A 16212-nucleotide genomic window follows, 5' to 3' on the forward strand; every position below is an offset into this window, starting at 1 on the left:
TGGTGAAATATAGTAGTCATCCACGGTGACATAAACCAATACTTTGTGCCACTCTGCTTCGCTCAGGACACAAGTTAGCTGCACAAACACAAGACAGATGGCTCTCTTCAAAATGTTTATCAACAATCTCAGTACCTACCAAAGCTTTGGGCAGAAGCTAATACAGCAATAGCACTCACACCAATCAAGTAAATTATGAATCAAGTCTACTACTGGACTTACACATTACAATTCTACGGGTATTTCGAATAACCAAGTTAGGAAATTTGTGGTGTTTCTTCGGTGTTCTTCTAAGTTAACTCCTATCAACAGCCCTTTTTTGACCATGCGAAGATACATTTAAAAGAACCACGGAAAACCCAGGCAACTGTTAATGCTCCTGATCTGAAGTTTCAAAAAAAGCAAACATGACGATATGCTCTAAGCACTACTACATTAATGCTTCCACATTAATTTACTTCCACATAGGACCATATGCTGCAAGAGGAGTTACAAAAATCAGCTGCTTCATCGTTTCGTTTTGATGTACAAGTCTATATATTTCCGCATTACTTATGACCACTGAAACGCCTCCGTTTACCTTCTGCCTTAAAGCACACCTGAAGACAAACAGTAGGCTACTGTACTATGGAACCATGTTTCAGATCCACAAGCATTCCCATCAGGATAAGCAAACACATTAAGCAAACCTGCTGGAAATACACAATGGGGGGGGGGAGATTGCTTACCTGTGACTGCTGTTCTTCGGAGTGACCATTTGTGCATTCACACTGATGGGCTTTGTGGGAACTGAGATAAAAACCTCATGGGTTTCCCCCAAAGGAAGATGTGCCACCACATTTCTTGTTCCATCAGTGGTAGCCAGCAGATGCTACCCTGCTGCCCCGGAGGGGGAGGGGGGAGGGCTTGTTCTTTTGCCGTCATGCTTGTGATTGCATTGATGTAGCTTGTAATTTTAACTGGGGTTTTTTAATGGGAATTTTATTGTATTATGGGTTTTTTTATTCTGCAACCCACCACGAGCTGTCTTGCCAAGAGTGGTGGGGAACAAATTCAAAAATAAATAGATAGATAAATAAATAATCGTCCCCACTGCAGCAGACAAAAAAACAAAAGAACTAAACAGTAAAGGAATAACTCTGCCCTCTAGACATGTCCTATTCAAACATCCACTATTTTTACACCACAATTTGTCCTGTGCAGGTACAAAGCCCATCAGTGTAATGCATAGACACCACAAAGATGTAACTACAGTCTGCTGAGAGCGTTGACCTCCATTAACTCATACAATCCCTTCCCTAGACAAATTTAAACTTCTTCAGGTAAACAGGCTCACATGAGATTTTTATACATGTCATTACTCTACCAGTCCATAAAATTCATACTTACCACTGAAGTCTCTGCATCACATGGTACCTACAGTGTACACGATACAGAGCACCTACTCAAAGAAATACACTCACTAATACAGACTGTAAAGTTTGCATGTATTAAAGGAACTTGTCTTACTACAGCAGATTACTTTATGCCTATCCCTCTCTCTCATGTATCCTTTAGGTCAGGGGGTTCTCAACTTGGGGGTCGGGACCCCTTTGGGGGTTGAGCAGGGGTCGTGGCCGGGCAAGCAGCTTGGCCGGGGGGGGGGCGCCATCCACACAACAGCCTTGTGGGGTACATCAAGATAGAGCTGTCTTCAACAGCGGAAAAGAGTGAGATCGGCATGGTGGGACAAGAGGCAGAACTGAACTAAGAAACCCCGGGAAAAAAGCAATTTATACACGATCATGAAAATTGGATCATCATGCCATTCGTCAGTTTCGGTTTAATTTCTTTGAAAGAACATTTGCTTATTTTTATGGTTGGGGGTCACCACAACAAGAGGAACTGTATTAAAGGGTCGCGGCATTAGGAAGGTTGAGAACCACTGCTTTAGGTCTTTTAGCAAAATTAAAAGAGCGCTCACTAAAAGCAGACTAACTCTGGAAGGAGTCTGACCTCATGGGTTCTTGTCTTTCCAATCCAGATACCCTCCTTTCCGTCTAAATTATTTAGTACAGGTATTTAGCACATTGAGGCCAGACGATAAGCAAAATCATCCAGATGAATGTCCATGCCTCTAGCTCTTTTCTGCTGCTGAGGATTTACTCCACCAGCCCATTAGATCAGTGGTCCCCAACTCCCGGTCCGGGGACCAGTACCGGTCCATGGATCAGTCGGTACCGGGCCGCGGCTCCTCCTCATCCTCATCCCAGCCTGCTGCCTTGGGGGCTGCCCTGCCACTCTGCCACTGGCTCACATTTGGTGCTCTCCGCCATGGCTGGGGCTTCCCCTCGGTGTAGCACTGCGCGGCTGCTGCTGGCAGCACCCCCCAGAGGGGAGCAGGAAGGGGCACCAGTGTGAAAGCAAGTGGAGCAGGGGCTCAGGCGGTGTTGACGTCCCTTGGCAAAAGACTAGCCCCCCCCCCCCCCGGGCCTCAGTAAAATTGTCAAGCGTTGACCGGTCCCTGGTGATAAAAACGTTGGGGACCACTGCATTAGATAACTGTACCCCATTTTACTATTAAGAGCAACAAAATAACAGAATATTTAAGCTAGTGGTGGTTCGGTGTGTTTTGGCACCTGCGGCCATGGCAGGAACTGTCACCACCTACACTCTGGTATTCATGCTTTCCTGTTGCCCCCACCATCCTCACCCTGACGCCATCACCTCCCAGAAGTGTCTTACCTCTTTGGTTCTCTTGCTCCCTTTTAAAACAAAAACAGCACAACCACCTGCCTGAGAGCTTTAATTTTCATGGCAAGCAAGAAATAGGGGCTGGACTCCCGTAAGAATGAATTTTAAGAGTTTGGGAAGTGATATGTACGGCTGGGTGTGCTGCTGCTTTTAAAGAGGTCTGAGGAAATTAGGAGGTAGGAGGATCATCTCCTCCAGTTCCCAGAAAGCAGGTGAGCACAAAGATTACAGCTGATGGGAAAGGAGATTGCGCCCAGTGACCTGTTTCAGATCCAGCCTTTCTTAAGCTGAGTAGTCAAAGGGCCTTCAAGGTCACACATAAGAAAGAACTTTCACAGGCAAAGTGTGTGTAGATCACTGTGCATTCTGATACATGTGCATACGCTAGGAGGAAGTGACCAATTACAGTTCCCCATTACAGGCACAAGCTCTAAGATGTCCACTTGTTTCGGAAGCAAGTAGGAAAACTAGCAACTAGGACAGCTTTGGTATAAACTATTTTCAAGTTGTGTTCCACTGAGAACTCATCCTAGAGTTAGTCAATGAATTGTATTAGTGTTTCTGGAGACATACCTGAGGTTGTAAAAAGGTCCCCTGAAAGTACCGATACTCAATGTCATCCCCTTTAGGAAGGTCAACTGTAGCTTTCCAGAGGGGGCTGCAGAACAAGTATTTTGGAAAAGGGGTTAGTAACATAAACTGTTACAGTCCAACAGTGACATTTAAAGAGGCCCTGCTGCAGTCCTGAAGTTCATTTTTAGATGTGCAAAAGCCAGCACAGGAGGACATTCACCTCTACATGAGGCTTCAGAAGACTATTGCTGGGACACAACGGGAAAACCATCATGCAAGTGCCTCTGCAGGCAAACATAAGATCGATAACATGGGATTTTCTAGCACAGGTTCTCATTCACAAATATATCTAGGCAAAGTCTGTAGTTCCCATTTTACTCTTTCAGGAACAACCATGTACATGATTGCTTTTTTTTTTCTTTCAAAGGTTATCCTTCAAGTCTGAAAGCTTATCAGCTCTGGCTCCAAAACAGCTTGTGAACTAGCATGAGAAGGATGGGGGAGAAGGTAAGCAAAAGTCATAGAATCACAGAGTTGGAAGGGGCCACACAGGCCATCTAGTCCAACCCCCTGCTCAACGCAGGATCAGCCCAAAGCATCCTAAAGCATCCAAGAAAAGTGTGTATCCAACCTTTGCTTGAAGACTACCAGTGAGGGGGAGCTCACCACCTCCTTAGGCAGCCTACGTTCCTACAGAACGTACTGAGCTCACACCAAATCATGTTACTATCTTATCAGCTGGCAGCTCAATGATGCAAAAAACATAAACACCTCTGTTGATACCCTTTTGTTCTGGCTTTAACAAAAATTGGACATTGTTACTGGCTCTATCAGAAGACCCGGGAGCACAGTAGTACTCATTAACTTCTACTTCCTCTCCCACTCCAACCTGAGAACACAAAAAAAATCAGGGTGGCAGGGAAAAAACGAATATGCAGCAATAGATGTTTAATTGCTTCATTCAAGTAACTGAATCAAAGCCAGAGCTGCATAAAACAACATGAACAGCCAGAGGGGAGTATTTCTACATCAATCTCCATCCATAGAAATTCTTGCAAATATAGTGGGAGCAATCTGCAGGCACACACTTTATCCTTGCAAAGAATTCTTTATAGGGGACTACAGAGGATGTAAAGATTAGGGCAGAGCCTGTGACAATTTGATATCATCCACACACTGCACATCTTTGTTAAACAGGCAGATTTTTCTTTTTTCTTTCACAGAAACACAAAGCCAAAAAAACCAACCAAACAAACAAAAACCCATCATTACAAGCATAGGGACCAAACCAGCAAGAAACAACCAGCCAGAAGAGGCAAGCAAAGAATAAGTAATGACTACAGCCATTCTTGAAGACCAGGAAATACTTTTCCTATTTACTGCTGAAAGAAACTTACATATCACCAGCCTCATCCTCAGTTTGAAGGATTACTGCACATTGGGGATCCCAGTTCCCCAGAGCTTTGCAGCTTCCACATACGGCAATAACCACTCCTAGGAAGAATAACACAGGTTTTAAAAGACACAAAAAAGTTTTCCAACCTTATAAGCCCGCATTAATGCTAACTGCAGAACCTAAATTTGTAAACTTACACTCTGCTATTAAAGTACTATTAAAACAATCCAAGTAGTGGACAAAATATTAGACACAATTATGCATATGGCAGACCAATGAGGTATATGTGCCCTGCCCATTCCCATACATTTTAAGCCTTTCTCAAGATTTTTACCATTGAGAAACCCCTGAAACATTCTTCAGGCTTTGAGGAACTCCAACAGTGGTGCAATTGTGCAGAATATGGTTGGGAAGCAGAGATGTGGACACGCCCACCCGGGGCCCCTCCCCTTTCCACCCGCTTCAGGCCCATCGTTGGGGGCGGGGGGGGGGAGGTCGACATGACCATTTATGTTCAAATTATCTGATAAATGTTTAACGAACTTAAATATATTAAAAAGTAATATTCCCACCCAGTTTGGAAACCCTTCCAGAGCAATCAAAAAACCCCAGGGTTTCATGAAACCCTAGCTGAGAAAGCCTGTTCTAAGGTAAGGCAAATTTCCCCGTCTTGCCTCCTTCCCCGCTTACATCTCAGGCTCTTCTCTCTTTAACAGAGGCACCTAAATGTATAAGCAGGTATGGATTGTGTAACTTTCTATTAGCACAGTTCTCTCACATCAATTAAAGGGGACAGTGAATTTGGTAACACTTCCTAATCCCCCACAACACATTCAACGGACACTGGTTATTTGTACTCGGCATCAAAAGCACCTGATTTATTAAGTGAAACATCTCAGGAACTCGTTGGGAGACATGCTGTGTGATCACTTTGCTGAAGCGAAGAAAATCTGTGTCTAGTCTCTGCCTAAATAGTAGATCTGTTATGGCCCCTATGAGTGACATTAGGGAAAAAACGCTGGCTGTAAACATGAACCGCTTGATATGCATACAGCACTGCAACAACCCAGACGGGGGAGCAAAAGATGCATCACAGGTATCCCAAAGTGGTGCTGAAGTGGTGCCTTCGAGAGACATGTGCAACAAATTTCGACATCCGTAACCCTACATTCACCGATATGGGTTGCTAGTATGACGCTAAGAAGAACAGATTCTCCATTATCTGACATGGCACTACCTTGCATACTGCTGACTGACCATGATGCAATGCAGCAGAAGAAACCACCATCCGAGGGGGCAAGATCACTGGAAGAATGCTGCAGGAACTTACTTACTATTTAAGGTCAGTCAACCTATCAAGAAAAGCTTGAAACCGGGAAACTAAGAGGCCAAGAGCTATAGGTACTACTTAGCCTCACTCTCTTGAGCCACAATACAAAGGGAACAAAGAGGAATTTTTAAATTAACTCTTGCCTTGACTAAGAACAATTTCTGCCCATTTCACCATATGGTGGGGCAAGTTGGCCTATCTTTTTACATAGCAAATACAGAGACAAGCTACACTCCTGTTGTGTGGCTGCAGTTCTGTACCAAACATTCTAGATCTACAGCTGGGAGGACTGGGATGGCTCTGAGTGAACAGCTGGAGCAACAGGTCCCTGCCTCAGTCCTTTGATACGTCGTTTGCTGTTTTGTAGTCTGTTTGCAATCAAAATTAAGCCAAGCAGCTTCACCTCAACTAAAAGGCGTCACCCTAAGGGTCAGACATGACTCGGTGCTTGCACAGGGGATACCTTTACCAGGTCAGCAAATGTTTGGGAGCGTAACGGAACTCAGAAAACCTGTCTCGCTCATTCAAAACAAATCCTTACAATCAACAGCACCAGACCACATTTATGGAAATCTTCTCAACACAAGAATGGGTCTGTGAAAAGCAATGGGAATCTAGTTCTCCGTACATCCACTTTCCAGCTGATGGTACATGCAAAGCAGAAGATTTTTATCCAGTTTTGTTACAAGACAGAAATGCAGAACAGGTGCTTTTTCTTTTTTACCTGGTGGAGATTCTCCTCTTACTTCAAAGGTAACCTGACAACGAGCCATCCTTGTGAACGATGCTTAATGGCTGCTGTATCAAGTCTACTGAGAAAGGGGAAAAAAGGATTATATTTCAGTAACACAAGCTTTCTTGTGTAAACCTTTTAACATTAGTTAATGCAGGCATTTCAAATAGTTATGCAAATGGACTTTGAGGGGAACACTGCCTTCTCAAGTAATAAACAAAAGTGGTAGGCCCAGGACCAAACTACATACTTGGGTTTTAATGAGTTAGGTCCAGGATATTCAGACACAATCAGGTTCCCTGAAGTCACATAGCATCTGTGAGAAAGTTCATTAAAAAAAATAGGAACATTCAAACTCTGCCAAGTATGTAGTAACAAAAAGAGGGAAATTGCTCTCCCTAGTGCTATTTCTGCACAGGAAAATCACCCTACCCCAAGTGATTTTTCTGTGCAGAAACAGTACTAGGGAGAGCAATTTCCCTCTTTTTGTTATTCCACATGCACAGAGCACTCCCAAGTGTAACAGCAAAAACAAGGAAATGGCTCCTCCAGGAAAAGGGCTTGGGGGCGACAAAAGTCATCACTCCACTCTCATGGCAGCATCTAAGACAAAAACTCAACATATGACTTACAACTGTTTTGTAAGTTGCCTGTTTTCTCTCTATGCGACTAAGGCTCACCAGTTTTAGGCTGGTGTTAATCAAAACCTGAGTTGACTTTCTCCCAAATGGTGCAGGAGGAAAGGAACCTTGTCTATGACATATGACAAGGAACCTTGTCTATGACAGGTTGAATTTTGAATTTCAAAGGCAGCATAAAACCATGTCGGTCGGAAACAAGCTCCCATCCTTCTCCCAAACTAGAAGGTGAAAAAAGGAAGCTGCACACTTTTCAGCTTACCTTCGGAGCACAAAGTCGTATCCCTCTGTGGGAACATATGATAAACTACTCACACAAACTACTCACATAAACATTGCATAATAAGGAGCATAAGGGCTTACGACAGACCAGTTTTTGGCTCATGAACCACAAACAGTCCCTCATCAAACGAATGGCTAAATACAGAGTTGAGGCAAGTATATACTAGATTTGCATATGCAAAGGTCACCAGAGATTAAAGATTGAAAGAACAAAGTGAAGAACAACCTTTCTCCTGAAGGAGAAGAGAGTTAGTTACAAGGGCTCTTGGACAGAGGATGAAAGAAGAAGCAGGGGTTTTCTGTGACAGGCATCAGGTAGGGAGCAATGGCCCTTACTGGATATTATGAAAAAAAGAGAATCAGGCAACTGGAGACCTTAGGAAATTCTTTTCCATTTTCCCCAAGTCCTTGTCAACAATATTTCCAAAGGAAAATAAGGAAATTTGGTAGAAAAGATGTAAAGGGCCACTCTCCCTGCCACCCAAGGCCCAGGGCTTATGGAAGACCCCTATCCCCCCCCCAAGTTAAAACAAAAGAGATACCTCCAACCCCAAGGAAGAATTCACCTCACTCAACTCCAGCAAACACCAACACAAAAGGTCAACAAAGTGGTAGGAGCTTCAACCGGTAAAGGTTTGAATGGCTATGTTTTCTCTCCTTCCCATCCTCTCTAGGACCATTACTGCCCACATTGAAAGGGGGGACGGGTCCCCCAGCCTTTGCCTTAGGCTTTGGTGACTACACTGTACCACAGAAGTTTAGTGTCACGGGTTTGGATGCCATAAATGCTCCTTGAGGCAAAAAAGCTGTGAAAATTTATTTACAGAAATTTAACACTGAAGATCTGAGGCTGGATGGTATGGGAGAGAGGATGCAAAGCCTCCTAAAAGGTGATAAGCAGAAATTGTTTTGATTAAAACCATGTCTAAACAGCAAGTGGCGTACGTCAGTGAAATTGCATAATTTCCAGGAGCTGTTCTTATAGGAGTCAGGCAAGTATCTCATGTCAAACAATCCATAATGTGGGATTTGTGATATCAAATTCCTCTCCACCCCCAAACGTAGTCAGGAGGGAAAACAGTAGAAGTTTACTTTGGCAGAAAAATCACCATGAGGTAACTCACTGAAACGTAACAACTCATGCTCAGGCGAGGACACCGATATTACAGAAACTGAAAGCCTGTTTAAGATTCCTCCCCTCTAAAAGACAACGATTAGGACAGCTGCAGGGTTACCTGGAAGAAACAACAGCACTTGACCCATTCCAACCTGACTTCTAGCCTGGCCACAGGATGGAGATGGCTCTGGTGCCCTGACAGATAACCTTTGGAAAAAAATGGATCTCAGCAGGTTATTTTGGCGCCTTTCTTCCAGGGCAGTGAGAGACTGAACTATCCTAAGCAACTATACTGGGCATGAGTTTGCAGACTCGATGGTAGTAGAGTAAAAATTGCATTTCACTGACTTCACCACCATCTCATAGGCTTTCAGCTGCATTCTATATGATGTTCTCGAAGCTTCGTTGCGAGTCTTCCTCCAAACTTGCTCTAGGCATCTGAGTTCCCATTTCTTTCTGTGAAGCTCCTCAACATACCTTGGGGCTCGCTTGAGACGGGAGAGAACGTTGGGGAGCTATCTCCTCAATGGCAGCCAGCATTCTGTCATTCCAGTCGCTGATGAGATCATTTAGAGAAGTGCCACAAGGCAATGGGTCCCACAGAGCATTTGGGAATCCAGTTGGATCCATAAGTCTCCACGGGTAATCTAAAATCCACTTGGCGCCCAACTGAGGGAATGGTAGTCTTAGCCAAGCCTTCAGGGAGCAGTGGCTTTGACCACGCCACGGCATTTGCCGTGACCAGAGCCATGATTAAACCCACACCAAAAATGAGATCCAGGGTGTGGCCTGCCTGGTGGGTAGGGCTAACAACTGCCCTAACGTCACCATGGCTGATACCAGGTCCAACCCATTTCTAGAAGACAGCTTGGCATGGACATTAAAGTTCCCCAGAACGAATACTCTGGGGGACTGTAGGATCCAGGCTGCCACCACCACCTCCAGCAGGGTTCCAGATTAGAGATCAGGTCAGGTTCAAGATTTTGGAGCTAATCCTCAAAGACCTAAGCAGCATATCTGTGGGACCATCTTGTCCACTACGTCCCTCAACGCGCATTGAGGCCATTAAAGCAAAACCAGCTTAGGAGCCCTGGCCCAAAAGGTGAGATTGGCTTCGGCAAAGGCCAGGGTCTTCTCAGCCTTGGCCCCAGGCTAGAACGCTCCTTGGAAAGTGATCAGGGCCCTATGAGACTTCAACCAGCTCTTCAATGTCTGCACGACATACCTGTTCCACCAGGTCTACGGTTGAAACCAAACAGAACAAAAAGTGCCGGCTTCGTGGCTGGGGTAGAAGGAAAATCTGTCTCCCCGAGAAAGTTCTGAAAGCCCCTCCCCCCTCTAGTTCTACTGAATGGGACTGATGACATATATAAATGTTTCAATGATCACACTTTTAAAATATAATTCTGAGTTTAATCTGTGTTGTTACCTGCCAATAGCTACCAGGAGGAACAGGATACTGAAGATTTATTATTATTTATTAAAAGTTCTGGATTGCACCAAACATTTTGTGGGGGTTTTTTTAAGATGCTTTAAGGAATGCCTACTATGAGATTCTAAGTCCAATGGCACCTTTAAGACCAACGAAGATTTATTCGTGAGCTTGCGTGTGCATGCACACTTCCTCAGACAATGGAACAGGGTAAATTAGTAGCAAATTAGTAAACAGCATCACAACATCCTAAATATATGTCGTTTTTACTAATTTGCTACTAATTTACTTTCTCCTTATAACTGTACTCTTATGCTCCCTGTTCCATTGTCTGAGGAAGGGTATGATGCATACGAAAGCTCGTGCCTTGAAAATAATCTTTGTTGGTCTTAAAGGTGCCATTGGACTCACAATTTTGTCATGCTTCTTCAGACCAACACAGTTATCCACTAGAAGAGGGCATACCAGAATCTCACAGGTTCAACTTCTTGCTTGGGAGGGAACAAGAAAGCTTAAAGTTCTCCTGTGATTATTTAACTATCCAGGTCACCCATTTTCAACAAGGCTCCAGAGGCACGCCCCTCTCTTTTGGTCTCACAGTAGAAGGCAGGAGCAAAGGCCTCTTCATTTCTTTCCTTTGTGGCGTGCGTAGCACCAGAGGCCTTGGCAGACGCTTTCCTCTAGGCACTGCAGCCGTCCACAAAATTCTCAGCTTGTTCACATGAGTGAGCTGACGAGATGCCTAATCAGGGAAGGGCTTGGGAAAGGGCCTTTCCTTCTGTTCACAGGAGAGATGATCAAACTGCCCTTTGTCCATGCCTCGACTTGGAAGAGTGGCTGAGATGCACGGTGAAAAAGTCCCAAGGATCAGCAATGCTGCCGGGAGCCAAGTGGGAAGTTCCCAGAGGTCCCAGTGTCACTCACATCCGGTTGGCTGGCCCTGTTTGTTACTGTAATCGGTAGCTGCTGTTCATTTGCATTACAAATTGCTTCAAAGCTGCCGATGGTTTACAATTTATTAAGAACACTATTGCACACCAAGCGTTCCACTTCCTTTAGAGGTAGGGAAAAGATGAGCAAGCCTGAAGTGATATCAGTCAATATATTATTAATATATAAAAATCCTAGTTGACTTTTCTCAGAGTGAGGTTAACAGACATGGACCTCAGATCCATCTTTTAAGCTTAAACATTCAAAAAGCAGTTTCAAATGCTTCCAAGATTAAAGGAGTCCCAACAGCTACTAGAAAACAGCAGTGCAGTATCCACTCAAAAGCATTACCAAATGGACAGTCAGCTTGCAGTGCCAGCAGCAAAACTTAAAGGTTGTTTGTTTACAACTTGACTATTTTATGTCAAGGGGAAGGAAAAAAACTTAATACAAAAAGAGTGCCCGCCAACTATTCTGGAGATTTCGTTTAAACACAAACTCCAGCACCACAAGCCAACATGATATAACACCACAAAATCAATGGAATGACTGAAGAACACAATTAAGAAAACAGAGGCCACAGATTTTCTAGCTCAGGTTTGCAGCAGTGCCTGCTTACAAGGCCATTCAAATAATCAATACAGGTTCACACCTAGACAGTCTACATCAGCATTACGGGATTCAGAAGATAATTTGGGAATGGAAGGTAATATGCTTTTTATAAAGAGCAGAGGATGCATACAAAACGCGTCACTTTTATGTCTTTGGTAAAGAAGAAGAAGAAGAGCTGGTTCTTATTTGCTGCTTTTCTCTACCTGAAGGAGTTTCAAAGCGGCTTACAGTCCTCTTCTCTTTCTTCTCCCCACAACAGACACCCTGTGAGGTGGGTGAGGCTGAGAGAGCCCTGATATTACCGCTCGGTCAGAACAGCTTTATCAGTGCTGTGGCGAGGCCAAGGTCACCCAGCTGGCTGCATGTGGGCGAATGCAGAATTGAACCCGGCATGCCAGATTAGAAGTCCGCACTCCTAACCACTACACCAAACTGGCTCTTTGATGTTGTTGTTCTGGCTCCAGACTTCAGAAGCGTTCACCTCTGTCCAAATTAAAACCCAATATATGATGAAAAGACAAGGACAGGAGAGGGCTGATGCACAACCTCCCACTTAAGAAGCTTTTGACGTGGTCATATTCTACCCTAGCTGCATAGATGTCCCACTATCAGCTGGGTACAGTAACACAGAACTTTTTATCACAACATACAACATTACATCACGTGGAAAGACCTTTAACACATTTCTTCTGCACTCATATCGGTGACCATAGCAAGCAGAAGTAAATAAAACTCCTTCACTGGAGCCCTCTGCTTTTTTTGTTGGCTTCCCCCCAGCTCCGTGACAGCTTCTGAAAGCATTTGGCACCCTGCATTAGATACTGTGCAACACAGGGGTAAACGGGGACAAGGTACTGATTTGAAGACTTCTTTCTAATTTGCCCTCCTACCACAATACATTAAGCCACCAAATTGAGTAACCAGGAACAAGACGAATCAATGCAATGATCCTACAGGATTCTGCAGGGAGGGGAGATAGGACATGACAGGGCTGAACCAATTCAGACATAAGAGAAGTACACAATGCTGAATTTTCCTCCATAAATCGAAACATGAGATATCAGGAAGAAGGGTCCTAGAGCCTAGCCTTGTCTCCGAATGCAAGGAATGTGTTTTCCGTTAAAGGAACGTTCACCAAAGCCCCCTGGTCATGAGGTCTGAAGCAACAGGATTCAGACTCCATTCCCATAAGAAGAGGGGGACGGCGTGACAGAGAATAAGTGATTATTCCAGAAAACATAGCTGTGTTATGACTATAACTCAAAAGGAAATCCTGTTTCATGTCAACGTGTGAAGCAGTTAAGACTGGAGTGAAGGGCTGACCCTTTCCATACAAAAGTCTACTTTTCTCCTTCAGCTCTGACCTCAGAGATAAGATTGCACTCTCCTGAACTGATAAGGAGCATGATGCAGTACACCAGCAGCCCACGGGGAAGTCAGAAATTGAGTGGTCCGCATGCTAATAGGCCATACTAGAATCACTGCCACTGTTCTTTAAACCAGCTTAGCGTTTTCCCAAATAAAAGGAGAGGTATGTGGAATAATTGCTAGACGGAAAGACACAGGTCCTGCATCTTGATTCCACTCCCCCAAACTTCCTACGTAAAGTGAAAGCACAGAGAAGAACCGCTCATAGCATTTGAAGAAGCCTAGTTCATGAAAGCTTATTAGTATGGAACATAACTTTGCTATTCTATGCAGTGCCTCTAGAATCCCGCCTATTTTTGCTGCAGCAGACTAACATGGCTACCCCTCCAGGCTTTGTGCATTTCATTGCTTCCCAACACAGATGATGTCAGCATCCTCCGCATGCACCTGCCCAACTTCCTTCTACACAGCTGATGAGAACTGCAGAAGCCCTACTGCCTTTATTTGCACCAGGTGGTAAGAAAGACCAACCATAAATCATTTAAACTAGGTTATACCCTGAGTAGGATTAAAGATGGGTACACACAAACACAGCCACAGGCAGACTATAATAAATGCTGCACATAAATAAATAATGCTGAGAAAGTTTGAGCAGAGAGAAAAAAAAACCCAGGTCAAACCCACAGTTCAACCATGGACCCCCAGGTCAGTTACCATCTCTCACTGGAATCCACTTCACAGGGCTATTGTGCAGGTGAAGGGGGAAATGAAGAAAAGCCAGCAGCAGGCTCATGCGTCAGCTAGAACGCCTTGCATGACAACCAGCATCACAGCAGAAACAACAACAAATCAATACTTTGCACAATATACCACAAGACAGCATGACATTTCACTTTCTCTCCCCCCCCAAGGTCGGAGTAGTTAAATAACTAGCAATACTTTTAATATATATATATACATATATATGTCTATCTATATTTATATACACACACAAATATACAGAACCACAATATCATGCACAAAAGCTCTCTTTTTCAACACTGATTCAACTAGCCAGACTGGGTCAAAAGACTGGACACTTGCAATACTTTTAAATATATATATACAGACATACACATACATATATACATACAGAACCACAATACAACGTGAGGACCAACGCATAAAGGCTCACTTTCCCACACTGATTCACCCAGCCAGAACCCCTGGAGAAAAATGACTGAACACTAGTAACAGTTCTAAATATATCTCCACAGTACCCCCATCCAACCGGAGGCGCCCGCGCAGAAAAGGCCACGTTTCAAACCCTGACTCACTCCTCCCAGGAAGCTGCTCTTTCCTCCCCCCCCCTTCAGGCTGCAGCCCGTCAGGTGCTGGGAAGGGGGGTCGTGCCAAGGGGTTCCCGACCTCCCGCCTAGACCCAGCCAAGGGGGGAGGCGTCGAAGCCCCTGGCCCGGCGGGGGTCTCCCCGGAGCATCCCTCCCCGCCGCAGCCCAAGAGCGGCTGAAGAGGCGCACAAAGGACGCGGGGTGGGGAGGGGGGGGGGATCCGGCTTTGCCAGCTGGAGGGTTTCTGTGACGAACCTGGAAGCGGAGCAGGTGGGAGGAGGGGGGGGGGTCGGCTTTTTGCAGCGGCTCTCGGCGGCCCCCTCCTGCCCCCTCACGCAGCTCGCGCCGGAGCCTGCGAGGACTGACTGAGCCGCTTCCTGCCCCAAACCGGTTACAGCCGCCCAGGCTGAGGCGGCGGCCGCCGCCGCCGGGCGGAGGGAAAGCCGCTCAGTGGGTACCAAGCCCCACGTGACCGGCGCGGCCAATGGGAGGGCGGCGTCGGGCGGAGGGGGCGAGGGCGTCGCAGGGCGGAGGGGAAGGGAGGCGACGAGGGCGGCGGGCCAAGCGGACGGCCGAGCAGCGCGGCGGCTTTCCTCGAAAGCGGCGCTTTGGCGCGGGAGGTGAGGAGGCGGGGCCTGAGGAGCGGGGGGCGGGGCCGAGCTGTATGGGCGGGGGGGGGCCGTGGGGGGGGAGGTGAATCATTTCGTCATAATTTTTAGGGAAGGAGGACGGCAAGGTTGTGAAATGCGTCGCCGCGACCTCTTATGAGGCGAAATGTTGGGTTAAAAACAACAAAAAAAAGCGGGAAGAGGAACTTCTCCCTTCCCCTCCCCCCGCCTTTTTTGGATCACCCAAAAGGAGGACGAAGGGTTTATGGAGAACTCCGCAAACAAAATAGGCTCCATTCAAGTGGGTAGCGGCATTAGTCTGAAGTAGCGCAGCAGAATTAGAGCCCAGGGGTACCTTTAAGGCCAACCAAGTTTTATTCAAGGTATATGAGCTTTTGGGTGCATGCACATTTCCTCAGATACAAGCTCATATGCCTTGAATAAAACTTCGATGGTCTTAAGGGTGCCCCTGGACTCTGAATGTGAGCACTGGAATCTGTGAGCCATTTTCATTATGCTGTATGTTAATTAACTCTCACTCTCCACCTATAAATTCAAGGGGGTAGCTGTTTTGGTCTGAAGTGGCACAAGAAAAATAGAGTCCAGTAGCACCTTTAAGACCAAGAAAGATTTATTCAAGGTGTGAGCTTTTGAGTGCAAGCAGAGTGCTGGATGACATTTTGTTGGTCTAAAAGATGCTACTGGACTCTGATTTTATTGTATTTTTTCTGAGGAAGGGTGCACGCACTCAAAAGCTCATGACTTGAATAAATCTTTGTTGGTCTTAAAGGTGCCATTGGACTCTGGTTTTGTTACTCTACCTATAAGTTTGAACTGATTACTTAAATTCCATGACATTGTTTCTGAGGAAGTGTTAATGCACACAGAAGCTCATATACCTTGAATACCTTTGTTGGTCTTAAAGGTTCCACTGGGTTCTAAATTTGACCCCTGGAACCTGAGCCATTTTCATTATGCTGTATGCTAATTAACTCTCACACTCCACCTATAAGTTTGAACTGATTACTTTCATTCCATGATATTGTATCTGAGGAAGTGTGCATGCACATGGAAGCTTGTAGCTCGAATAAAACTCTGATAGTCTTAAAGGTGCCACTGGACTCTAAATGTG

General features: G+C 45.3%; 2 protein-coding genes and 1 long non-coding RNA gene across 9 annotated transcripts in view; 2 read left to right on the top strand and 1 right to left on the bottom strand.

Annotated features, from left to right (window-relative positions):
• Positions 1-4710, top strand: part of LOC143825129 (uncharacterized) — a 52295-nt gene extending 47585 nt beyond the window's left edge. Inside the window, exons 4-5 of the long non-coding RNA XR_013226953.1 lie at positions 3734-3813; positions 4530-4710. This is a non-coding gene — a long non-coding RNA (uncharacterized LOC143825129). The remainder of the gene's footprint in view (positions 1-3733; positions 3814-4529) is intronic.
• Positions 1-14919, bottom strand: part of GPCPD1 (glycerophosphocholine phosphodiesterase 1) — a 57749-nt gene extending 42830 nt beyond the window's left edge. For 3 of the 6 annotated variants that reach the window (XM_077313060.1, XM_077313036.1, XM_077313079.1), the window contains exons 1-5: positions 14728-14919; positions 6757-6844; positions 4704-4800; positions 3307-3391; positions 1390-1416 (exon numbers count right to left, since the gene is read on the bottom strand). In XM_077313060.1, coding sequence (XP_077169175.1) covers positions 1390-1416; positions 3307-3391; positions 4704-4800; positions 6757-6805 — 258 coding nt within the window. In that variant the 5' untranslated portion in view covers positions 6806-6844; positions 14728-14919. The remainder of the gene's footprint in view (positions 1-1389; positions 1417-3306; positions 3392-4703; positions 4801-6756; positions 6845-14727) is intronic. The other 3 variants (XM_077313070.1, XM_077313054.1, XM_077313045.1) reach the window with 2 other exon arrangements.
• Positions 14920-14949: 30 nt separating this feature from the next.
• Positions 14950-16212, top strand: part of SHLD1 (shieldin complex subunit 1) — a 95221-nt gene continuing 93958 nt past the window's right edge. The window contains exon 1 of one of the 2 annotated variants that reach the window (XM_077313147.1): positions 14950-15092. The gene's annotated coding sequence lies outside the window, so the exon portion shown is untranslated. The remainder of the gene's footprint in view (positions 15093-16212) is intronic. The other variant, XM_077313105.1, reaches the window with a different exon arrangement.

Source organism: Paroedura picta, chromosome 1 (genome assembly GCF_049243985.1).
Source record: "Paroedura picta isolate Pp20150507F chromosome 1, Ppicta_v3.0, whole genome shotgun sequence".
Taxonomy (NCBI): domain Eukaryota; kingdom Metazoa; phylum Chordata; class Lepidosauria; order Squamata; family Gekkonidae; genus Paroedura; species Paroedura picta.